Source organism: Leptodactylus fuscus, chromosome 4 (genome assembly GCF_031893055.1).
Source record: "Leptodactylus fuscus isolate aLepFus1 chromosome 4, aLepFus1.hap2, whole genome shotgun sequence".
In the NCBI taxonomy this organism is placed as follows: Eukaryota; Metazoa; Chordata; class Amphibia; order Anura; family Leptodactylidae; genus Leptodactylus; species Leptodactylus fuscus.
The window spans coordinates 132665718-132693397 of NC_134268.1; the positions used below are offsets into that span (position 1 = coordinate 132665718).

The following is a 27680-nucleotide window of genomic DNA, read 5'->3' on the forward strand; positions in this document are numbered from 1 at the left end:
TTTGATGTTTTGGGTTTTTTTATAGCCAAAGTCAGGAGCCACTATTGATATTTGGCTCAAAAAGTGCAGCAAAATCTACAGCCAAAAAGCAACTTTTCCACAACATGTGGCCTTAGCCTTAAAATAAAATACAAAATTCATCTTGTCATAAGAACAATTTAGTGTATATTGTAAATGTTCAGAACATTGTTTCATGAAGACAAGCACTTTTTGAAAAGAAGCTGGCGTGGGGGTCACTATGGGTCTGGTATCAGCTGATCAACACAGATCCAAAATTTCGCACCCCCTGCAATCTTTTGATACTGTCACAGAAAACCTTGTTTAAGAAGGTGTATTGTAGCATTAAATAGCAGCCATCCAAACCAATATAGGCAATGTAATACATGCACACCATGGGTCCACCACAGCAGGAGCCATTCTTATGAAGCTTTTTTTTGACATATAGAGGAGTTGGCTGGTTTTTCTATAGACAATTTATAGCCAATATTTGAACATCTATGTAGATATAAAACAGTGGCAGTCAGAACTGCTAAATAAAGATTAGCAGCCAGAGTTCACCATAAACAGTGCCAGCTAGAATAATGGTGACTGACTACTGCCAAGCACCCAGTTATATAGTAGACTTGTCTCTTTGGAGGTCTCCCCTTGTTTTGCATTAAGGTAGGTACCAGGAATGTATGGAATATATGTGTTTGAAAGAAAAATAACTTGGTATGGTGTGCAATGCATAAACCAAAGAATACTCTTGTGTGACTTGTGGCTGTCTTATAAAGTAAACTGCAAGGAACGAGTGTAAGGCAAGAACAAATTCTATGATGAGTTGCAGACAGAAAATAAGCACAGTGGGGTCAGGAGTACTATGGATAAAATCAGAGATATGACAGCTTGTCCATTCAACGTTTTAAGAATATACAAGGAACTCTGCACTTTATCTCATGAGAAACAGGAAACAAATTATTTCGAGGAAAAAAAAATGTCCTTCGAACCAAAATATGCACTCATGGATAAATATTTGGCTGTGCCAGACAGTGTCCACAAGCATTCATATAGCTAACAAAAGGTATCCTATCATTTCATTACAATGTGGACAATGTAAAAGATGTAACACCCAAAGCATAACATTACCAGCAAAAGAAAAAACAGAAATGTATCCATTTATAATGGCATATATTAGAGACTTTTTTTCTAGACGCTAGCATACACATACAGACTTTGCATGGCAGACAGACATGGTTGAGCAGGTATCATTATTTCAATGTGGAGACGGGAATAAGTATAACCTTCATGATAGACACCTTATCTCCTGTGTTCAAATCCAACAAAAGGAACCCTCTTTTCCCTGACATCTACAAAATAAAAAAGTGTGCTTCCTTAGGCCCCGGGATGGCGTATTTTGGTCCTGTTTTTGACGCAGGAAGCCATGTCAGAATAGGACCAAAATGCGCCTGCCGCGACTTCCCTCTCCGGAGTAGGCCCAAATGAATTGGCCTAGTTCAGAGGGTGCTGCCGCGAGGCGGACGAAGGGGCTGAATCAGCCGTGGAATCCGCCTGAAGAAAGGGCAGCTTGCTTCTTTTTGTATGTTCCCGCTCACGGAAAAAAAAGAAGTTAGCGGTCTCCATAGACCTCTATTGTGAGGAGGTGAATTCTGACGTGGATTCGGCCCCAAAATCCGACCCCTCTTTCCCCATGTGAACGAGCCCTTATACTTTATTGTGCAATAATCCCTCACGATTGACATTTGGTAAATCTTTTTTGATAACACTTTTCAACACCAAACTGTCATAACAGATTATATAGACATATCCAACCAACAGCACTAGACTGTATCATCATATGCCACAATAAATGAATGAAAGGAGTATTACCTAAACCCTATTGACACATTGTTAAAAACATGACCACATGACCATTTCTAGAGATGAGCAAAAAAATTTGTTTAGTTTCGGGTTTGGATGCCTTGTGTTCTAGATTCATTTTGGGTCTAACAAATTCGGTATGAACCACATCTTAAAAAAGCTTAAAAAATAGCCGGTTTTGCTACAGTTTTTGAGTCAAACCTAGGAGTGACTACAAAAGGACTGGGAAATATATAGAAGTACTTATCTGCTCAATCCACTCCTGGCTTTGGCTCAAAAAACTGCAACAAAAAGAGCTGTATTTCCGCAACATGTGGCCTCAGCCTTAAACATTCTAAGGGTAAGGCCCCATGTTGCGAGTCAAAGTAAAAAAAGTTGCAGGAATAACCGCTTTTACCAAAGCGCTTTTTTGCATCTATTATAACTATAGGGAAAACGCCAGTGTTTCCGTAGGTATAATTGACATGCTGCAATTTACAAAAATGGCAGTGTTTTTGAAATCGCAGCATGTACGCTGCGAATATTTTTCTGCAATGTATGGATGGGATTAGCCAGAATCCCTTCCACTTAGCAGGTACGTTAAAACACCGCAGTTTTTGCTGCCAAATCCTTAAATGGGTTTTAAAGAAAAGTCTGTTAGTGCTACAAATGGGTTAATAAGTGCACCGAAATACCTTTAGCAGTGTTTTGAGGGATTTCTGGCTTGCTCTGGATGCTTATGGTGTCCTCTGCATTTGTTTACTTGGGTAGCTTAATGCTGTATTAGGCTACAACTACCATGATGCATTGCAGTTCACTCAGATCCCCCCTCTCACTTCCTCCCTCACAACTTCCCCCTCATTTCCCTAGCTAGCCTGTGGACTACTACCCCTATCTACTTACCTAGTTACCGAATTCAGTCCCCCAACCCCCTCTATCATACAACAGAATGCGGCAGAAGCCCCGCATGCTCAATAGAACGGTGCTTCTTTTTGCGTTCTATTGCGCAGGTGCTGCTCCAGGTTCTTGTGAAGGAAGCGACGCCCAACAGAAGAGGAAGTGAGCGTTGGTGAGTATGAGGGGGATAGGGGAGGGAGAGGAGAGAGAAATACTAGTGGTCTCCCATCTCTGGAAACGCTGAAACAGAACATCACCAGGAGATCAGAAAAGGTGCCTGGGGCAGTCATATGGGTAAATATACATTTTTTTTTAAAGGAAGTAAATTAGAAGTTAAGCATGGGGGTTTAGCTTAGGGGTAAAGTTTTAATTTAACCCGTTTAAGGGCTCATAGGAACCTATTTACCCAATTTCTAGGTCTCTAAGGCAAACACAGCTGAAAGTATGTCTAAGTGAAAGTGACGAGTAGCTCTATGAAAAAATGGACAGTAAGCAATGAATACAACTCTGAGTTTACCCACACACTATGTTACTACTTGCTTTTATACATTTTAACATTTCAAAATCTCCAAAAATTACCCTTTTATTGGGGAAAGGTGCTTGCCCATGGTTTTTTTAGATACAAATGATGGCAATATTGGAAAAAGAAATGGTTTTGTAGAAAATTTTGCTCATTTTGATGACACTTGAAGCAAATGCTACATCTACATTGTGTTGTCAAAATGACAAGTTACAAAATTTCAAGAAGAATTTGGGGCATACTTTCAGTGCACATGGTGTGGCAGCTGAAAAACTAGAATATCTTCTACACTATCAGTGTGCATGCCCTGCCAGCTGAAAAAGCTAAATATCTTCCAAAAACTGATCATCCATGACTAAGGTAGAAACTGTTCTTCTCACAAACCAGTCATCCACTCCATTGTGTCTGTGGTTGGGAAATAATGGCGGTTATGTATTCTCAATTCAGACTGCCTTTAGTTGATGATACTTTGTGGATTCCACTAAATGGCATGGCAATAACTACAATGTCAGTAACTTGGCCAGGTGTCTCAGAAAACCATCTGCCTCTAGTGCTAAATTTATTTTCAATTTGTTTGCGCAGTGTGCGGCAGTTCATCTCCTGTGTTGAAATTAAACATGCTTACCTTTCCTTGCCCCAATATCTTCCATTGACAGAGGTTTCAGAGCTCCCCATACATACAAATTCATCAGCCAAAATAAACAAGTTCGACTGGCTTTTATTTAAGTATATTGTCAGTAGCATTTTATATGGAAATTTCTAGAGCATTATTCAACTTGAGAGGCATACAGAGTAAAATTATTTACACACTGTAGTTTTCTTCTGCTAATTTTTATCTGGTTACTATATAATCTATCGTATATCTTGCTTTGGTGGTAGACAGTTTAGGGGACAATGTCATCAGGAGCATCAAGAGCAGCAAGAAGAAATGTCAGAGTAGCTCCAAAGCATGAAGCCAAAAGAGCAAAGTGTAGGTGCAACTCCAAAGGATGAAGCCACAAAGAAACAAAGTGTATGTGCAAATCCAAAAAGTGAAGCCACAAGGAAACCATGTATGAGCAGCTACAAAAGATGAAGAGATGACAAAGCAGTTCTTCCACACAATATTATGTCCCACAGTGGCCCCTCCACACAGTATTATGTTCCACAGTGGCTTTTGCACACAGTATTATTTCCCACAGTGGTCCCTCCACACAGTATTATGTCCCACAGTGGCCCCTGCACACAGTATTATGCCCCATAGTGGACCACCCACAAACTATTATTACTTTCAGACCCCAGAGTATAATGATTGGAGACCCAGGGCAGTTGACAAACATAAAAACCAGTATTACTTACCTCTCCTGGTAAGTGTACTCCCTTCTCCTTTTGGCCCTTCTTAGTGTTGGCACAGACATCACGTGACCGGTGTTGTGGCACATAATGACACCGGCCTGGGCAATGTGATGTCTGGGACATACCTAAGACTCACATCACTAAGGCTCGAACACTGCAGTGGGTCATGCTGGAGAGCAGGAAAGGTGAGTAACACTGGATTTTATGTTTTCTTACCTCCTCTGGACCTCCGATCATTATACTCCAGGGTCTGAAAAGGCCCTAGAGTACGATAATAGTATTTGTTGGGGATCGCCACTCCTTCGCATAGCCACATCCACTTCCCCTTCTGGCCTCCAGTGGCCCGCAGCAACATGATATGGGCAAGGGGAAGGTCATGAGCAGGAGATCGGTAAGTAAATAGGGCCTATTACCTGCTGGGTTTACTCTTGCAGGTAATGGCCTAATAAAGAAAAATAGCATCAGGGGCCCGCCGGCCCTGCTATTGTCCCAGGCCTGTGGCAGCCGCTATGGCTGCTATCCTGATACTTACACCACTAGTGGTATCCTCTCAAGTAGCCCCCACATGATAGCTCTGTTCTCCATCATTGTATTCAACTTTATAGGAATGAAATTGCTACATGTCCCCCCTCAAACAGCTTGATAGCACCCAAAATTTTGATCTTTCCCACTCGATCCAGGTCAGCTGCCCACTACCATAAGGCCTGATCAGATGCACCGTTTGCGCTATTCTTAAAGTGGCCCTGGATGAAGCCACAAGGAAGCAAAGTATATGTGCAACTCCAAAGGATGAAGCCACAAGGAAACAAAGTGTACGAGCAACTCCAAAGAATAAACCACAATGAAGAGAATCTTTTTATATTTTTTAATGAATCATTGTTATCCGGACACAAAGGCAGAAAGAATCATCACATAGCCTTAAGGCCATGTGTCTGTTAGCTTTCATTTCTTTTTTCCTTTTCCATTTATAAGTTCTATTTCTTTGATAGATATCACATTTGAGAATAATTTTGGGATGTGGTGCTTTGGGTAGTTTAACTAAAGTATGGAAAATAGAATAATGCAAACATCTTGGAATAGTTGAGAGTTCGCTCTGCTCTGATTTATACATTAAGCTTAGTCATGCTGTACTCAGAGTATTCTTATTTTTAGGGAATAGAATTCTATACTTTACCTCGCTCTGTAACTGCTATCACTTAGAAGAACTTCATTATGACAAAATATTATCTACGGTAATTTCTGAATCTTTGCTTAACCTACTCTACATCCACGTTTTATTGCAGTACATACATTTTTGTATTATTGTGCTTGTTTGTACAATGCCATTCTATCTCATTGAAAACTTAAAACAGAAATAGACTTGGTTACAGCTTCAGTTGTTTGTAGCAAGAATAGATTTTTGACAGACCAGAACAGTGGACAGGCTGACACCGATGTGAGGATAGCCTAACTGTATGCACTTCTCAGTACAGTCCAAGACTATATACGGTATATACTATACTGATTAAAAAGTATCCCCACACACATCCACACTCACCTAGATAACAATAGGTCTAAAACATTTACATTTACACAGATAATAAAAGATGTACATTATTCACCATTATTCTACCAATGATGTGTCAAAATGGGCAGAGGTACTTGATACATGTGGGCCAAACTATACAGGGTGTCCGGAAAGTAAGTACACAAAATGAAAGGGTGAACTTTAGCCGGTATATGAAGCATTTTCTATTAATAAACATGTGACCGGAAATGCACCGTTGTGGCGCTGCAGGTAGACCGAGATGTCTGTTTCCTATCCCTCTCTGTGCCATGTGAAAGGAGAAATTAAGAAGAGAAAGCACTTTAATGGGAAATCAGTTTAATCACTGTTACTTATTACAAGAATTGCTCAAAATGCTGGCCGCCTGCCTCGATGCAAGCAGCGCAATGCCAGGAGATGGATTGACGCACGCGTTCACCGGAAAATTATCCTGCAGAAATGCCAGGTAGTTGTTGGTGGTGAGTCTCAGTGGAAAAAGGGTCCTAAGATGTTGTGTCCCAGAATTCCTGCCCGTGATTATACTGATTTTCCATTAAAACGCTTTCTCTTTTTCGTTTCTCCTTTCACATGGCGCAGCGAGGGATAGGAATCTTAGTCTACCTGCAGCGCCACAATGGTGCATTTCCGGTCACATGTTCATTAATAAAAAATTCCTCATATACCGGCTAAAATCTACCCTTTCATTTTGTTTACTTACCTTCCGAACACCCTGTATTAGTAAATGGGGCAACTATGTATCTGTACGGTGAATCAGCCCCTACTTGGAAATAAAAAAATAGGTACAGCAAGTTTGCGGATGGGTATTAAAAAACAATTTACACAATGAACGTCAAGTGTGAGTCATGGATATATAATTATAGGTAGCAGGTAATGTATGTATAAAGCAAAGGGATCAGTGTAGAAAAAAGGAAATACTTTGCACATACATAGCGACATTTATTGATCCCTTGCAGTATACTGTATATCTCTGGGCGGTGACAGTTTCTTATCTCTTCCTGGCACGCAATCTTAGGAGTATTAGAAGCATACAGTAAACCTTCAGGTGTGCATACTGGTCATAGAAACTATTTATCAGCTCAATATTCTCAAAGGCACACATAGCAAAGCTAAATTTACTCATTTACTCACCTCTGTGGGAGCTAGTGCTCATATCATTTACAAACCAAAGCTACAAGATAACATGTATTTGTATAGAAACTCTGACAGTGCATAAATAAAATGTCTCAAAGCACAAAAATGGCTGAAAACAACCAAATTTACTACCTAAGGCCCGGTTCACATCTACGTTCGGTATTCCGTTCGGGGGGTCTGCTTGGGGACCCCCCAAATGGAGACCTATACGCATTAAAAAGTGGTTCGCTTTAGAAACCACTTAGACCCCATAGCCTATAATGGGGTCCGTGTGGTTTCTGCTCGGTTTCCGCACGAAACATGCGGAGAGAAAAGAACTGCAAGCAGATGTGAACCAGGCCTTAGAGATAAAGGCCTCTTTCACACACAAATCTCACTTTATTTTTTTAGCAGAAAATACAAAGTATATAACTTTGTCACTGTTACTTATATTACCAGTTATTATACAATATCACTGATGCTAAGTCTCTGTCTTGCAATCATGTTTTGCTTTGTATATATCATTACTCCGGTTTATAGCAGATAACATAAGCACATGATTTCCTATCTTCTCTTTTTATATAGTGCTATATACTATAGTTTCTAGTTAACCTTTGATTTATAGTCTATTTGCATAGCCTTGTTACAATAACATATATAGTAACCAGGGTAACATTCGCCTCTTTTCTCACCAGTTTTCATTATATAGATGTGGTAGAATTAACCTGAATGTCTGCAATTGGTTAAATGCTGCAGCGTGATATCTTATCACAGAAGACAACAAAAAGCAGTGAAAAGTCATTGAGTTTGGGTTAACTCTACTACATCTGTATATGTTATCCTTAAATGTAATATTCTGAAGCAATATTATACTATTGATATTGCACTATTACAGTACTTTTTTTATTTGATTTTTATTTTATCGTTCATTTGATTATTTCGCTTTGCTAACCAGTATACTGGTTGACATGACGGCATATTATTTCATATTCTGAATACTTATGTTTTTGAGGTTTACAGTCTGTAAGCAACATGCGCTCACATAAGCCAAAACCTAACAGCATTGTACAACACACTATGTTTCCCCCCCACATTTTGTACACAGAATGTCCTTAGTTTACATTTACAACTTCATCTTCTAAATATTTGTTCTGTCTTTATTTAGCCTTATACAGACAAATATGAAGATCAAAATGTTACTAGTGTCTACATTGGAACATTTTTTTTATCATATATTTTTTAATGTTGTAGCAAACATCAATATTTCCTGTACATTAGTACAGATTACAGTGTCCGTGTGTAGAAAGTATGAGAGCATCCATATGTCAGAACGCACAGTGCTAATCTTATATAAGAGTGCTGCTTAAAGGGTCACTGGAACATGTCACTATGAAAATGAAGTATAATGTGCAGAAATCATGTTATAGATCGCGAGGAGCTAAGCAGATTGATATATAGTTTTGTGATAAAAGACTTAGTATAACTTACCATGTATTACAAGTGATTGACAGCTATCTCTGTATGTACAATCACTTATAAGACTGTGCACTGGAGTTAATTTCTCCTTCTAGTCATGGAAAAAAATTGAGAAATAAATGGATACGTGGCAAGTTATACTGAATCTTTTCCAACAAAACTATATGTCCATCTGTGTCAATGACTCTTCCTCTATAACATATTGCAGATTAAACAACATTTTTATGACAGGTGCTCTTTAATGGAAATTGCATAGAAATTTGTTAGAAATGACTCGATTATGATTCATAATATATATAGTGGACTGTATATCACAGTCTCCTGACCATCATTATGGGTTGTAAAAGCTCAGTGGGATAAACAAAATGCTTTTATGACAGGAGGGTGTCCATACTGCTAAGTGGATTCAGGTCTGTCTTGAGATGATATTTTCTTTTTATGAAAATGAGGGTAGACAAAGATGCTATGCAATTGTGCATACTGTACTTTAGCTGTAAATACAGTTTTATTCTTCATCTAAAACTAGCCGTCTAGTAGCAATTTATTCTACTCTTCTCATAGAAATAGACATGTATTCTTGGTCTAGAAAGGCATTATCCTGTTGAAAGACCCAGTAAAAGTCCACAATACATTAAATGTGTTTATTAATATAATCTTTACTAATCCTTTTCAATACTCCGGCATCGGCGAAGAGAAGATTAATGCTAGTCCACAAAAAGACCACTGACACAGCTATATAAGGTGAGTAACCGCTCATGACTCTTACTTCACACTTACATTCTTCATAAGGTATTGGTCTCGGAGCTTTACTCTGTCAGCTATATTATGTGGTCATATGGTTAGACAAGGGAGACACAGATTCACTGAATGCTCACATGGTGACCACCAAAGCTTAGCAGAAAAAGGAATCTCAAAGTCCAACCACATAAATGAATCAACATTTCAGTACTGTGTATAACAGCATAAGAACAACAGGGCGCCAAAGTATAAGAGAAAAATAATTCAGCGTTTCAAGTGACTCAGTTCTCTTTGTTAGAGTATATGGAATGATTGCACATATTCATTGTCTGTGTTATTACTCATAAATATAAATGTGCAGGATGCAAATATTCATGTAACAAATCTGAAGATTATTTTTTACATTGCTCAACAGTTTGAACAGGGCATAAAATCTGATGGTATATCAGCAGAGCAGTGTACTCCTGGGGCCCAATGCAAACTTACCATGTTCAATCAATATACCAGTTTCTTCTTAAGTTGTAGAGTCCATTGGGTCCCCTCAGGCTCCAGGGCCTGGTAGCAATTGCTGCCTCTGAATAATAACTATTTAAAGCACTTCAATTCCCAGATAATAAAATTATGTAAAGTGTATAGTCAGTTATGTTATAATAATAATGAGAGACCCTATTTACTCTAAGATTTCCATGTACTTCACTACTTTTGGGAATGGTTTGCATTATTTTGATAATGGACTGTAGGGAGAGTCTGACGTCGTAGCTGTTTGCTGGGCAGGTGGTTTAGAATCTGGTATATGAGACTTATACTTTTCAGAAATCTTCATATGGCTGTTATGATAAATATTTTATTGACTGCTATAACATGCCTTTGAGCCTGTCTCGACTACCCCATCATGAATACACTTATTCTTTTTTGGGTGTCCTCATAGAATCCCACGGTCTCATTAATACATAAAACAATATTTTCAGTATATGGCTATTTAGCATCATCCGCTTTGCACTGGGAAAGTTATATTGATGCTATATAAGAAGGGTACCCCTTGAAACTTTGATTCAACTTTTACACATGCTATGATGGATAACATATGGCTCTCACTTCATTAGCTGTTATTGTATTAATAAGATTTATTTATTGGATCATTCTTTAGAGGTCTCAAAACAAAACAAACATTATTATTGTATTCTAATTGGATTGTCTTAAAGAGATGACGTGCCATAGGGATATAATTAAATAAACCGCATTTGAGGAAATGTCGAACTTATGGAAACTGATTACACAACAGAGCTACATTGTAACTTTTTATGTTGCTATAGGCTTTTTATATGATTTCGTAGTCTTTTGAAAATACCAGATGGGTACTGGAGAAGGTTAGCATGCAACATTAGTGTTCTTAAAGAATCCTCCAGTGATGAATGCATTGTTATAGGCTACAGATAAACACTACCAGATATGATCAGATGTAGCTTGGTACAGTGTATCTGCAAAACATTTTTATGTAAGGTTGGCTTCATACACTAATTCTGAATGTGGCTTCAAAGTACATCAACTACAATATTTCAGAAAACGCAATAGAATGTGTACTTATCTTATTTTACACCTTGCCTAAATTGGACTGCCATATTCTAACCTTATATAGGCATCCCAGATAAGGTTAGATTTATGCAGTAGGCTTACATTTCTAGGTAGCTCTGGTGGAAGGGCATATGCTGAAAAGAACATTTACATAGAGATATATTGGACTACCAGAATTTTGAGAATGTGCAAACAGGATAAAAGATAAGCAGTAGATGGTGCTAGAATCATACCACAATATTCTGTAATACGGCTGTAAGGGAATGGTTAGAGGAGCAATTCCCAATAGCTGCTAGAACCCAGGCGGAAGGGGGTATGACAAGACAGTGGGCCCTAAGCTGAACCTACCACTGCCCATACCTGCTTGCCTCACTGCTCTAGCCGGCAGAGGACAACTGGTTGACAAACCCTTCCTATATATAAGTGACAACACAGAACGCAGACAAGACAAACAACAACAAAGGAAGGTTCAGTAACAGCCAAGGGTCCAGTAACAGTCAATATATGCAGTACAAAAGTGTAATCCAAGAGAATAGTCACAAGGGAAGCTAAGGTTCAGAGATCAGTAATACAATAGTAGCAGAAAGAGAAGTTTAGCAGGGACAAAGTCTAAGAACAGTGTCACAATAGCCAGAAAGCCTGTATGGGTTAAAGGACTGTATATAGGAAGCCAAAGACCCACCCTAACCTTAATTGAAAGACAGTCTGTCAATCACACAGGCAAGGCTAGAATTAACCATTTGATGAACAGAGGGAAACAAGGTGTAGGAGATGGGTGTGGTGAAAATTCAATTACAGAGATAGAGCAGTATTCACACAGTGCAAAGAAAAACACTAAGCAAAGAGTCAAACTGAACACGCCTCCTGTGCCGCAGCGTGCAAGCGGAGTGTGGTGCAGAGACCCGAACAAGCAGAGATGTTACACCGGCAGACATTATAAGCCATCCATGACTTTAAAATAAAATAAAAATAAAACGAGACTTGGTAAATTGGTGAAGGTTAAGGCACCAGGCTGTGCCATGGGGTTCTTGAGATGTAAATCCACTACTGTTCCCAATAGCTTTTGACACTGAAAATGTTGCATGTGTTTCAAAAATATGGGACATGCTTGTGACCATCTTAACCATTGCCCTAAACCTAACGTCTTACCTTAGCATTCTAGGTTACCATAGTTCAGATCCTATTGACTTCAACAAAACTTAAAATGTAGAACTGTATGACTCTGTGACAAAATAATACCTCTATAACTGATAAGAAAATTGGTTGAAGTATTTACTTCCTGGACAAGGAAGTTAAGGAAGTCAGAAGAATTACTGTAAAACAATGGAAAAACATAAAGAGCACAGTGGTAGAAGTGGAGGAGTTTTGCCAATGCTAAGGGTGGATTTTTGACCATGAATCCATTTCATTATTTATTTATTTTCAATATGTAGCAGTAAGGACATAAATCACAAACCTGCAATTGACAGATAAAATCGATTCCGGCAACTCCAGGTATATGCTATTACATAATGAAGGTAATCTATAAAACATTCATTGTGACTTCACTAGTTGTTTCCATATGAAGCTGCAAACTTAGCAAATAACACTGACATAAAAGCAAGGTGGCTGCCATAGTAACCAGACAGGTTTTCATAACATCTCCCGGGTGCTACCATCTTTCCTGTGCTCTTTTCAAGGGATATGAGTCACTGCAAGAGTCTACAGGAAATGCATTTTTTTTTTTTAATTTGGTCATTTTCATCACCTAAAATGAATTCCAAAAGCTGCCGACATTTTGTAAACAAAAGTCTAAATATAATGTTCTATAAAAAAAAATACAACGTAGCAGATGTGAAAGCATATGCTGTGGCTAAAATGGCCCCGAATGGAACTATGGCTTAAAGTCAACACCTTGAAATATAATCAGCAGATTTAAGATTGTGACCTTTAATGAACTTAAGTGATTTTCACTAAAATTCATCTTCTTAATCTGGTAGGGATTCAGAAAACAGGCCTTAAAGTAAAGCCAATGGCACAAACTACCCACTGTGTCTTAACTATTACCATCTTTACACACCATGCAAGTATCACTGTGTACCTGTCTCCTACTTAATGTAGATCTCTTTGTGTTTCTATAATGAATACCTATAATGTCATTTATTCAAGCTTTTATTTTATTCAATGCAGCTAGCTGTGAGTTCCATGAGTGAGAAGTCTGTTGTATTCATGAGCTGCGGTTTTCCCCCTTGTCTACTGCTGATTGGCAGTATTCACCTTACGCACAGTAATAGGGAAAAATCTGTCCATCAGCAGTAAGGCGCAGGTATTATTATTATTATTTATTTATATACCACCATTAATTCCATGGTGCTGTATATTTGGGGGTTTACATACAGTACACAAAATATACTAAACAAATATAATACTAACAGTGACTGACTGGCATAGTAGGGTAGAGGGCCCTGCCCGCAAGGGCTTACAGTCTGTGAGGGAAGAGGGATAGACAGAAGGATTCAGCCTGCAACTCATGAAGGAGCCAGACTCGTGTAAAGCACACCTCCACTGCCAGACACTGACTGATCAAATATGAATGACCTACTCTAAGCATAAATTGTCAATCTGTAACATGGAAAAACATATCTTTAAATGAGTTATCCAAGACGAAAATATTAAAAACCTAACCTTAAAATAGGTCATCAATATTTAGTTCTGACATCTGTGCTATCCAATGAGCATCACTTCCATTTCATAGGCCATGTGATGTCACGTTCTCTGCAGTGAAGTGAATGGGTCTGAACTGCAATAAGAAGCACAGCCACTGTACTGCAAAGTGTTTAGGAAGGTAAGTAGAGAGCGGAACTATCTATTTTGTCTAGGGGTGAGAAAAAAGATTCTATTCAGTTCAGAAATAGATGAAATTAATGGCATCAAGCAGTTCCAGGAATGCCTCCCATTATTTATTGGCTAGAAGCAGGGCTGCTTTAACCATAGGTGCAACAGTGCAGCCGCAATGGGCCCTCTGGTTGCTCCCTCAGTGGCCCCAGATCAAGTGGAAAAGTCCCACATTTCGGGTGATGCCCCACTCTTAAAGACAGCAGGCCGTAATTTCAACTCGGTGTCCTTAGGACACAGTCAGAGGTTGAATACAATAGCGAAGCACAGAGCTATCAGCTCTGTGCTCCATTATTCAGCCTTTGGCTGATAATGTCTCTAGCAGGGGAGTGCAAAGAGCGGCGATCCGCAGACATTACAGATGGAGCCTGTCGGTCCAGGGAACGTGGGTAGGTGAGTACTCTGTTTTTTGGGTTTTTTTTAATGTAATATTTACATTTAATGTAAAATTATTGGAGGGGCATTGGGAGCCTCACTTTCAAAAAGTTTGCACAGGGCCCCCCAGTGCATTAAAATGGCCCTGACTACAAGACGCACTCTTTTTTACTGTATGTAGATCAGAGTTTTATTTTTTTTCATTAGTTTCAGGTTTAATAGCTAAATAACAAAATTAACTATTCGTAGGAGTTTGCTCACTATTGAAGTCCATCATGCCAAAAGACTCATCTTCACATGGAAAAATGCCTTTCCCAGTCCCGTGTGAGCGTGTCATAAGCAGTATTATTAAGCAAATATTTAGTTTCACATCCATTTCAAAAGTCTTTTTTTGTGGAATCATTCCATAACACTTAACATTTTGTTTGTGTAGTTTGTGCGGATGATACAACTCTGATAGTAATTGTGTATAAATTTTGTTGGATTTTAAATAGAACATACCATTTAGAGAGTATTGGTATCTCTAGGGATAAAAACCTCAAAGTACAGTATAGGAATCCTGTACAGTATAGGAGCTGAATTGTGAGTTCATAAATGGCGTATGAGTGAGGGCAATCTCATGAGAAGGAGATGATGAACCAATACCTGGCAAGAAGCCCTTTTTAATCTGACTGTGGGGTATCCTCAAACGTGTCCTCTTGAAAAACAGACATTTGACAGACGTTTTTGCAGTGTCTGTTACACATCCATTTTGACAGCACATTGAATTCACGTTTGTTTTTTTTAATAGTTTGTTTTTCTGACAGTCCATTTTTCATGTTCAGCAAAAAAACTGACCTGCACTATCTTTGTCCATTTTCAATAGAAATCAATAGATCTGTCTTAACTGATGTAAAACATTTTATGTCCATTAAAAATGCATCAATGGGTTGGGTCAAAAAAGAAAGACCAATGAAATGCATCCATTGTTTTCACTGACAATTAAAAATTGATTCAAAGGTGATGACACTTAGCCATCAAAAACGGAGAAACGGAACAGAATGGAAAAAAACCGGACACTGTTGTGTGCATGCAAGAGGACTTAAATATACATTGTACTGTATATTACATAGCTGTGTTTGTGGGTTCTGGATTGCTTTAGTCGGTGGCTACTGTTAACTCGTTGTGTGACAGTAAGTTTCTCCAGGTCCTACTACATGCAAAAAAACACTCCAAAAAAACAACTTAAAGAAAAATATATGTTAACTACAAAAACAGTGTGTGAATTCACTAACACATCTATCTTTTGGCATGAATTTGTGGAAATGTCTTTGACACAAGGCACATTCCCTGATTTGGACCTTGCTTGCCACTTTCAATGAAAGTGGGCAAACCATGGGACAGGCTGGGATGGTGATGCCTTGGTATAACATATTTAATATAGCTCATACCAGTTTTATGGCGTGAGTCATACTGTAAATATATACTGAAGACCAATAATAAATATTAATATATCTGCCCTATTGTGCCACTCTATGTGGTTTTGACATTTGCTTTTTAAAACATTTTCTACAACTGCTTCTATATGAAGTAAATTCCATAACCTCATGACATGTATATTACAGAGAAAAATAAAGTCTAAAGTATTGAAACAAATGCAATGAAAATCACCATAGCACTCCCTAAACCCAAGTCACATTGCTACATTTGGTGAATGAGTTTTCTTAGGCTAAGGCTCTACATTGCAGAAATGCAGCAGAAAAAAAACACTGCATTTTACAGTACAAGAAAGGTGAATGGGATTCTGGCTAGTCCCATTCACATATCGCAAAAAAAAAAAAAAAATTACTTGTTTGAATTTTCCCTATACATTTTATAAGGGAAGACAAAACGCCAACAAAACAAAACTGCACTTTGTTACATGGGGTCTTAGCCTTATGCTACTATCTCATGGTCAATACTTTAAATCAGTATATATAGGTTCAGCTTCTGGCTTCAGCCTACTAAGAGAAAACCTATAATGGAAGGTCTAGACCTCTTACGTGTTCTGGAACCATTCCTGTTTTGGCTTACAAATACTGATGCAAATAATAATGCATATGCTTTTCTCTCTGAACAAGATTGCACAGTGTAAAAAACACCCAAAACTGGAAGTAAGAAAGGCTAATGGAAAGATCTTCTGTACTATTAATACAATACAGTAGAAAAAATATTCTGCCATCTGGCTAATAGGACCTATGAAAGATCACCGTGGACTCATAGAAGTGCTTGACAGGCTGAGTGTATACATGTGCATCTCTGCAGCTTTCAATCACTGGTAAACGAGGTGAGTGCACCCTCTTAAAGGGGTTATCCAGCTTCCAAAAATTATCTGCAAATACATCCACAGAAGTGCAAAATACTGACTGTTTCCTTGTGCACCCATTGCTTGGCTTTATTTTACTTGACACTCCTTGTATCACTGTTATTTACATTCAGTGAATCTGTTTCCCTGCTCTCCCCTCTAATGAAATCACATGTAATAAATCTCTGAGGTCACATGATGCTGTGATGTTTCATTTGTAAGATCCCTCCCTCGTGTGAGCAACAAATACAGTGAGTAAGGGCAGATAGATGCATCATGGGAAATGTCATTTTTTCACAGATTCTCTGCTTGTAAATAACAGTGATACAAGGAGTCTCAAGTAAACTACAACCAAGAGAAGGGTGCATAAGGAAACGGTGAGTATTTAGTACTCATGTGGATGTATTTGCAGACAATTTTTAGAAGCTGGATAACTCCTTTGAGGCTCACACGGCACATAGCAGGCCCCAGCAAAAAAGTGCTGTGGGAAAAACCATGGCAACATTGCATTGTGGTTTTTCCTGTAGCACTTTTCCATTATACCTACAGGGAAACTGTCACTGACATAATGTGATTTCGCCAGAATCTCATCTACTTTGTAGTGCCTGGAAAATGCCACGTTTATTTCTTCTGCGTTTTCGCTGTGACCAAACTGCAAAGTTTATGGCACGTGGGGTCCCAGCCTAAGCCTTTTTTCTCCTAACTACACAATGTTTTTTGCTGCTGTTTGGACTAGTAGAAGAGCAAACCTGATCCCATACTATGCTATACGTATAGTGCCCTACAGGGCCTAAAGCCCACCAGTAGAGTTTATTCCACAGTGGGGCCCACTATACAACTAATTGTAAATTTTTTACTTGTTTCCCATTCAAAAAATCCTAAATCTGAACCAAGACATATTTTTGCAGTACTAGCCTTCTACCTAGCCATCACCTTGAACCATTTTTGTTACATCTCCCTTTCAGTAGTCTGCTGACTTGTTTTTGCCATAAATTAGGGCCCCCTTAGCCGTGTGAGAAAGATGATTAGTGATAGTGGATTCGCAGTGACAGTAAGAAGATAGGGCCCAGGAGAAAGGGCAATGGTCGGTCTGCCTTGTGCGTAGATGCATCTATATATAATAAACTGGGTAGTATGTTACATAATAGACTGAATAGAATATTTGAGTGTACAGGCTGATTGAGATGATGTACATTACCTATCTGTATGGAGTGCAGTGATTGTATCGTCCCATGTACCAGACTTGCAGGGGTTGGAGAGCCCACTAACCACCCTGGGTCAAGGGATTATCAGATGGTTCAACTGCTTCAATTTGTGCCAGTCTATCTATCTATCTATCTATCTATCTATCTATCTATCTATCTATCTATCTATCTATCTATCCTTGCTTAACGTTAGTGTACACATCTTTTGTTTAGTGTATTTATGGTTATACATTGTAGCACCACTTCATGATAAGTAATTTTTGTATGTACAGTCAGAGATGGGGGTCTGTCAATCACTAATAGGACCGCCTCGTTGACTTCTTAGGATAGAAACAGCAGGATTTTAACGGATAACTGACAGATTGACTTCTTATACTGAATCTTTTCATAAAAATCTATATATGACTCTGCTTAGCTCCTTCTGCTCTATAATATGTTGCCAACAGATTAAACAGCATTATTCATGTGGCCGGTTCCCTTTAATTTTACCTTGAGATAAATATACAGTACAGACCAAAAGTTTGGACACACCTTCTTATTCAAAGAGTCTTCTGTATTTTCATGACTATGAAAATTGTATATTCACACTGAAGGCATCAAAACTATGAATGTGGAATTGTATACTTAAAAAAGTGAGAAACAAGTGAACATACACTCACCGGCCACTTTATTAGGTACACCTGTCCAACTGCTCGTTAACACTTAATTTCTAATCAGCCAATCACATGGCGGCAACTCAGTGCATTTAGGCATGTAGACATGGTCAAGACAATCTCCTGCAGTTCAAACCGAGCACCAGTATGGGGAAGAAAGGTGATTTGAGTGCCTTTGAACGTGGCATGGTTGTTGGTGCCAGAAGGGCTGGTCTGAGTATTTCAGAAACTGCTGATCTACTGGGATTTTCACGCACAACCATCTCTAGGGTTTACAGAGAATGGTCCGAAAAAGAAAAAACATCCAGTGAGCGGCAGTTCTGTGGGCGGAAATGCGTTGTTGATGCCAGAGGTCAGAGGAGAATGGCCAGACTGGTTCGAGCTGATAGAAAGGCAACAGTGACTCAAATAGCCACCCGTTACAACCAAGGTAGCCAGAAGAGCATCTCTGAACGCACAGTACGTCGAACTTTGAGGCAGATGGGCTACAGCAGCAGAAGACCACACCGGGTGCCACTCCTTTCAGCTAAGAACAGGAAACTGAGGCTACAATTTGCACAAGCTCATCGAAATTGGACAATTGAAGATTGGAAAAACGTTGCCTGGTCTGATGAGTCTCGATTTCTGCTGCGACATTCGGATGGTAGGGTCAGAATTTGGCGTCAACAACATGAAAGCATGGATCTATCCTGCCTTGTATCAACGGTTCAGGCTGGTGGTGGTGGTGTCATGGTGTGGGGAATATTTTCTTGGCACTCTTTGGGCCCCTTGGTACCAATTGAGCATCGTTGCAACGCCAAAGCCTACCTGAGTATTGTTACTGACCATGTCCATCCCTCTATGACCACAATGTACCCAACATCTGATGGCTACTTTCAGCAGGATAATGCGCCATGTCATAAAGCTGGAATCATCTCAGACTGGTTTCTTGAACATGACAATGAGTTCACTGTACTCCAATGGCTTCCACAGTCACCAGATCTCAATCCAATAGAGCATCTTTGGGATGTGGTGGAACGGGAGATTCGCATCATGGATGTGCAGCCGACAAATCTGCGGCAACTGTGTGATGCCATCATGTCAATATGGACCAAAATCTCTGAGGAATGCTTCCAGCACCTTGTTGAATCTATGCCACGAAGAATTGAGGCAGTTCTGAAGGCAAAAGGGGGTCCAACCCGTTACTAGCATGGTGTACCTAATAAAGTGGCCGGTGAGTGTATGTCTTCTATTCTAGGTTCTTCAAAGTAGCCACCTTTTGCTTTGATTACTGCTTTGCACACTCTTGGCATTCTCTTGATGAGCTTCAAGGGGTAGCCACCGGAAATGGTTTTCAATTCACAGGTGTGCCCTGTCAGGTTTAACAAGTGGGATTTCTTGCCTTATAAATGGGGTTGGGACCATCAGTTGTGTTGTGCAGAAGTCAGGTGGATACACAGCTGATAGTCCTACTGTATAGACTGTTAGAATTCGTATTATGGCAAGAAAAAAAATTAGCATGTGTTAATTCACAGCCTTGATGCCTTCAGTGTGAAGCTACAATTTTCATAGTCATGAAAATATAGAAAACTCTTTGAATGAGAAGGTGTGTCCAAACTTTTGGTCTGTACTGTATATATATATATATATATATATATATATATATATGAAAAACCTTTAATGTCCATCTTATACACTTATATACAATACACTTCTTTCATTTACACTTCAAAATGTATGTCTATTATTTTTCTTATTAATCATTATTCTTTGCTATTGCAAGTGTATCACATATGATCAATATCTTTCTTTCGTTTTCTTGTGATAAAATATTTAGTGGTTATGATACAGCCTTATCTTTTTCTGATGAATTTTAAGCAACTGTCAAAATAGTAAAAAATGGTATTTGATTACTCAAGCTGTTTTCAGGTTCTTTTTTGGTTTTACTAATGCCCTGGTTCACATCAATGTTCAGGTTTCTGTTCGGGGAGTCAGCTTGGGGACCCCTGAATGGAAACCTATATGCATTAAAAAGCAGTTACCTGGGAAACCTTCGGCTCCCATAGACTATATTGGGGTCCGTGTGGTTTACGTTTGGTTTACACACCAAACATGCAGAGAGAAAAATCCTGCAAGAAGCACTGTACTTTTCTCTCAGCATGTTTCATGCGGACAACAAGCGGAAACCACACGGACCCCATTGTAGTCTATAGAGTACATGGGTTTCCTGAAGGTAACCGCTTTTTAATACGTATAGGTTTCCATTTGGGTGGTCCACAAGCGAACTCCCCGAACGCTGATGTGAATTGGGCCTAAGGTTAAGGTCATATCTGGACCGGATTCTCTGTTGGAAACTCGTAGGAGAAAGGATTTCTGCACAGTGATATTTTTCCTCCGGCAGTTTCAGATTTAAAACGACGGACACCTGACATTTCAATGGGGGCCATCGGAATTGGTGTGGACTCTTCACTCCTCTGATGTACCAGAACAATGGAGAGGTAACGCTAATGTGAATCTAGCATAAGTCAGCCTAGTATGTTATTTTTTACTACTATTAGTAGAACATTTCAATTGATCACATAACATGGTCGTGCTTTTTAAGTGCAGCCTGTATCATCTGCCAAAATGTCCTCTTGATATATAAAACTGTGAAAACTGAATAAAGCTATACTAAACAGTAGGACTTAGGCCCTGTTCCCAAGGAGTAACGCGCCACTCATTCTGACACGTAAACACGTGTCAGAGTGAGCGCTGTAAAACAGAATCCCATTGACTTCAATGGGTGCCGTCTTACGCGCGCTACACATTGAAATCATTGGGTTAAAAAGCCTCCCATTTATTTCAATGTGCAGCGCGCGTAAGACGGCACCCATTGAAGCCAATGGGATTCTGTATTACAGCGCTCACTCTGACACGCGTTTACGTGTCAGAATAAGCGGCGCGTTACTCCGTGGGAATGGAGCCTTAGTATCAGGGCTGGGGCAAGCTATAAGCAGAGGTACAGGACTGGCTGTTGTTCTACCTCATATGAAGTATTAACTGTTGCAGTGTGGCGTTTCTATGTCCTTTATCTCCTTAAGCAACCTGCCTGAACTCATCCTTAACAATATACTGCATCTACTTTGAATATGCTGGGGCCACAATGTTGGATTCAGGCATTGATGTGCCATGAAGGAGGAGAGAAACCCTGGCCAGTGAGCACTTTCTGCCTCAGAATCAAAGTAAACGTGGTATATTGCTGGGACAGACAAATTTCACTTTATACTATGAAAAAAAGATCTACTGGAAAAAAAAAATCATTTTTATCCCACACAAGGTTGATCATTGTAAACAAAAAAAAAAGTTATCTGCACCCCAGAATGGTACCACAGGTAACAGTAATGCTTTTGTGGAGTGCTAAATTATATAAATGTATGCATCGCCATATCATCAAGTTTTAGCTTTGTAGATTGGTATAAATCTGTAAATTGATCCACAAATAAAATTTCCGGATTACACCAGGGCCCCGCATGGCGTAAATGCTGGGGTTTGCCCAAGGCAGAAAAGATGTGAAAAAACCCCAAAATTTGGTGTTTTATAGTCACTGCAAGGTAGATGGGATTATAGCAAATCCCATCCACACCTTGTGAAAAAATATACACTGCAGACCCACTGCGCAACATGTCAATTATACCTACAGAAACATTCCCTACAGGTATTATTGAAGCAGAAAGTCCACAGAGGAAAGGTTTCCTTTGCGATCTTATGCCCCGTTCCCACGGAGTAATGCGCCGCTCATTTAGGCACGTATACACTTGTCAGAGCGAGGCACTTCAAAACAGATCCCATTGACTTCAATGGGTGCCAGTCTTACGCGTGCTACACATTGAAATCAATGGGTTATAAAGCCTCCCATTCATTTTAATGTGTAGCGCGCTTAAGCTGGCACCCATTGAAGTCAATGGGATCTGTTTTGAAGCACCTCGCTCTTACACGTGTATACGTGTCTAAATGAGCAGCGCGTTACTCCGTGGGAACGTAGCCTTACTGTGAAAAGTGCTGCGGGAAAAACCATGATCCGTTGCTGCATTACACTAGTTTCACACCATCTCCCGGTTTCCGTTCTGTGAGTCCGGTGCAGAATCCCGAACGGAATCCAGGTGCAGTTGTGAATCTAGCCTTACATGTAAACTGAAGTAAACCATAAAGATTGGGATTTCCCTCGAATAGACTCTGAAGAACATCATTAATACTCATACACAGGAGAGATCTCACCTGTTAAGTGTTCTGCAAATCAGGCACAACATTGTGAAACAACCATAGGGACTAATAATGGAGGATCCATACTATCCACTGGGGTATATGGCTACAGCTCATGCTTGCACAATCCCAACAGCTTGTAGGAAAAGGCTAGTAGATTCCAAACAAAAATAAAAAGGGCTAGATCCAGTGCACTTCTGTTAGGTGCTTAAATACATGATGTCTTTCGGAAAGATAAACCTTCCTTTCTCAAGCCTAATTACAGTAACGCTAGGTTCACACTAGTGTTTGTGCAGCATTCGGGCACTCTGTCCCAGATTCCTCTTAAAAAACAGAAGGAGGACTTTTCTGTCTGCTGATTTTATACTTTTTTAATGTAAATTGTGAGCCCCATATAGGGATCACAATGTACTATTTTTTCCCTATCAGCATGTCTTTGTAGAAAGGGAGGAAATGCATGCAAACATGGGGAGAACATACAAACTTCTTGCAGATGTTGCTCCTGGTGAGATTCAAACCCAGGACCCCAGCACTGCAAGGTTGCAGTGCTAACTACTGAGTCATCATGTTGCCCCTTCTGCTGATTTGATACTGAAAGGAAGGAGAAAGGAAGGTTTATCTTTCCGGATAGAGATCTGTTGGATCCCGTGCAATTCCAAGTGTAACCGCTTTTTAAGGGGATAAGGTGTCTGTCTTTCAGTTCCACAAGCGCACCCAAAGGACGGCAACCTGAACGCTAGTGTGAACCTAGTATTAGTGGAACATGCACTGTATAAAGAGAAAAGAAAATGCTAAATTGATCTCACTTGTTTGTTCAAATCATGATGGACATCAAGATCAACCATATAGAAGATCAGAAACTAGTTAATTCACTGTGCAATAAATATCAATAAATATACACAGAAAAATACTAATAATAATCATACCTGTGTAAATTTCAGAGAATTCAAAGAGAAGCATATACAGCAGTACATAGTCTCAAAGGGGAAATATTAAGTGGACCCACATAGTATAGTGATGAAAGGTAACGAAAAGAACAAACTAATGATAATAAAGCACGCACCAGCAGCGCAGGATCTAGATCTTATTTCTATTGTTGGGATTACATGTGAACAGAATGGATATTATCTACCACTGTACAATAGCAAAACATATGGGACTAAAAATGTAATTGTGAATGTGAGATCAGTAATAGCATAACTGTTTATTGACACCTATAACCTACCTTGGAAAAAGCTTTTCACACGTAGGTAGCTGACACTAAGACGAAGAATGGAAAGTTTATCCAGCTTTGTAATAATTTCCGGAGGGAAAGGCAGTAATCCAGCTAGTCGATCTAATTCTGCATTTAGTCGATCTCTGTGTCGTTTTGAAGGGTTTGATTTTTCGCTTCCTGATGAAGGTCTCCTACGATAGAACAGCACAAAGAAAATATAAATTTCCATTTTAACTTTTAACACATTGGACTGCCTAAATAAAAACTTTCACCCTGCTCTAAAACCCTGTTTTGTGGTTCCTCAAAAGTTGATTGTGCTCCAGAACTTTGCAGGCTTCAGTTTTTGGAACACAAGTTAGTAGTCTAGTAGTTTAGAATGAAAATCAATATAGCCAGAATAATTTACATCTTACTTTGACAAGGACTATAGCCCCTTGGCTGATAGGGAATCTGACCTTACTGACTGCACACTTAAGGACTATCCTGAGGCATGACCATACATTAAACATCCTAGAAAACTCCTTGAGGGGAAGTTCACACAGAGATTTATGGTCAGGATTTTGAGGCCGTATCCGCCTCAAAATCCTGACCATAAAGACGGCTCCCATTGAAATCAATGGGAGCCGCTCAGGTGTTTTTTCCGGCTCCCGGAAAAAGAGGCGAGATGCTCATTCTTCAGGCCGTTTCGCCTTGTGATTTGGCCTGAGGACACTCCCTTCTCCTGACTAGGCCCCTTCATTGGGCCTAATCCGGAGCGGAGTGCGCAACTGGATTCCAATGCAGTGCACCGGCATTCAGTCGCGGTATCCGTATTTTGGATCGGAATCGGAGGTGGCCTCCGCCTCAGGTTCCGGTCTAAAATACCTTGAGTGAACTTACCCTTAGGCTAAGGCCCCATGTAGAGAGTCGCAGCAAAAATGCACTGCGATTTCCTCTGTAGACTTTCTGCTTCCATTATACCAATATTCCCAATCTGCAACAGGTTTGGAAATTGCAGCGAGTCCACTGAAAGCATTTTTCCATAATGTGTGGATGGGATTCTAGTGCCTCATGTGGAGAAAAAAACTTGACATTTTACAGCCCCTGCAAAATGGATGGGATTCTAGTACATCCCATCCACACACATAGCAAATATGCAGAGATTTCCAAAACTGTTGCAGTTTTGGAAATGGCAGAATATCAATTTTACCTACAGAAATGCTGGCAGATTCCATATAGGTATAATGGAAGCAGAAAGGTTTCCATTGTTGACTTTCCATGGAAAGTGCTGTGTGATAAACCTTAATGCATTGCCGCCATGTTTTTTTGCGCAGCGCTTTTTTGCTGCACCCTGCTATGTGGGGTCTTAGTCTTGAACCGTAACAAAACATTAATAGTTGGTAAGCGACCCATGAACTTTAAAGCGTGTGGGCTCAGACCACTCTGTAGCTCGAGACCCCTTGCTGATTAGGCCCAAAAGCCACAAAAAGCTGCGACAGAATGCCAATGCAGGGCACCGCTGGACCTCAGCCAAAAACAGCGACCAAATATGAAGAGGAATTTCTCTCCATTTTCTGTCCTGTGAACTTACCCTAAATAAATTCAACTGAGTAGAAACTGAAGTCTGTACAATAGATTCTGACAAATGCTGTTTTAGCATCTTATATTGTATCATTAAACAGTGGTTTAAAAACTCTACATACTTTTATGTGATATATGTCACTCAATAAGGTTTTCTAGTGAATTACAGCATTGTGTTCAACAGATGACAGAAAATTGAATAAGTCACTTGACTCAATGGGAACTCTGACCTTTACAGATTACAAAGTCAGATAATTACTTATTTGGCGTAAATGTAAGGCCGTAAAATTAATTTACTAGACCAGATTGTTACAATTGTTTAAAAAGTCACATTTTAAAAATTATTTTCAAATTTATTGTGTGTTTTAATCATTTTTGCTGAAGGAAATATGTTCAGATTTTGTAACTATAGTTTTAAAAGCTTAAACCTGGAGTGGATTAAAAAAATAAGAAACATAGAAGTACAGTCTTTCTTAGGCCTTGTGCACGTGGGGAAACTAGGACAGGAAAATCCAGCTAGTAGATTTCCCTATCCAACCTATATCAGGAGATGTGGTGTCTTGTAGCATAGTGATTTATGATGTGAGTATATTATATATTACCGGTATATTATATATATCTACACATAGTACATTGATGCTGCAAGGACTCACTGCATCATAGATCACCATGATACAAGGAGTCCTGTCTCCAGACTGGGTTTAGGTTGGGAAATTTGACTAATATATATACTGGTTTTCAGATTGTTCTGTGAGTATGGTACTTAGGTACCCTTTATGATCCATACTCTTTAAACTGAATCTGCTAAACCTGAATGGTTTTACTTATACTAAGTTTTGCTATCATGTATATATAACAACATTATGTATGACAATAACTTAGGAAACCCCAAACTAGGAGAGATTCATAGCGATTCATCAGAGTTTCAGAGAAATACTTTTGTAGACCTCTATAAATGGACTGAGACAAATAAAAGTTGTATGTAATGTAGCTTTTACCATGAGTGTTATAAGACGTCCTGACCTTATCTGTAGACATATGCAAGTACAAGTACCATAGATTAGACATTGCTGTATTTATATAGTAATTTGAAGAGTATTGTATGATATACTCAAGTTATGAAGAATTTATGAACATTTGTTTCCAGTACAGAGTTGCAATATACAGAAATGTGGACCTGAAGAAGTAGACTAGGAAAATTTACACAGTAAGGGAGCCTACACACGGAGTTACGCTCCGCTCATTCTGGAAAGCACAGTGTATTTTCCCGCAGTATGTGGCTAGGATTCACTAGTTGATCCCATCCACTATGCAGTGTAGTGTAAAGATTTTCTGTAATCAGCCAAAGGATACAAACATGAATGCAGGAACTTTCTATGGTCATAAAATCAGACATGATTTCCTTATTGTGGCCGGGATATCTTCTTATGCAGGTAGTTTCTCTGCCTCATAATCTGTCCACAACATAGTATCAATTCCCCATAGTATAACTATGGCTATATTACATAAAAATATAAATCAATGCATAGCATAAAACACAAAGATACCCATGTACAAGATACATCGTATAGTAATCAACCAGCTGTCATAGCAACTATGGGCAATAAAGGTAATTTCAGTGATTTACTTTTTTTTTTAATACATGAGATGCAAAGTCTCTAAGAACATGGCAATACAATACAATGAAAATATTTGGACAATGAGATAGTAAAAGTTATATTGTTAATGTTAGTCTCAGACCAGAATTAGCAAGCTGCAGCCAAAAAACGCTGCAGAAAAGGGTGCGGTGGAAATGCATTGCATTTTTTTCTGCAGCGCTTTTCATAGAAAGTCCATAGAGGAAAACTTCCTGTCCCTATTACAACTACACAGAAAACTCCAGCTCTTTGGTATAATTGACATGCTGTGATTTACAACAATGCAGCGGTTTTTGAAATTGCAGCATTTCCACTGTGAATATTTTTTTTACAATTCATGGATGGGATTAGCCAGAGTCCCATCCATTTTGCAAGTACTGTAAAACACCACACGGGGCACCCAGCCTTAAGGACCAGATCAGACAATTTTCAAAACTGACATGTACCACTTTATATGGAAATAACTTTGAGATGCTTATACGTACACAAGTGATTTAAATTTCACAAAAAAGTTTTCCGTTTTCAAAATGTGAAATGCCTTTCTTTTCAGGAAGATAGACATTAATAAATATTATCTATTAATCTTTAA

The 27680-nt window shown here is 39.2% G+C and overlaps 1 protein-coding gene across 1 annotated transcript in view; it reads right to left on the bottom strand.

Annotated features, from left to right (window-relative positions):
* AHRR (aryl hydrocarbon receptor repressor) overlaps positions 1-27680 on the bottom strand; it is a 238436-nt gene that overhangs the window by 197299 nt on the left and 13457 nt on the right. Inside the window, exon 3 of the mRNA XM_075271111.1 lies at positions 23904-24085. Coding sequence (XP_075127212.1) covers positions 23904-24085 — 182 coding nt within the window. The remainder of the gene's footprint in view (positions 1-23903; positions 24086-27680) is intronic.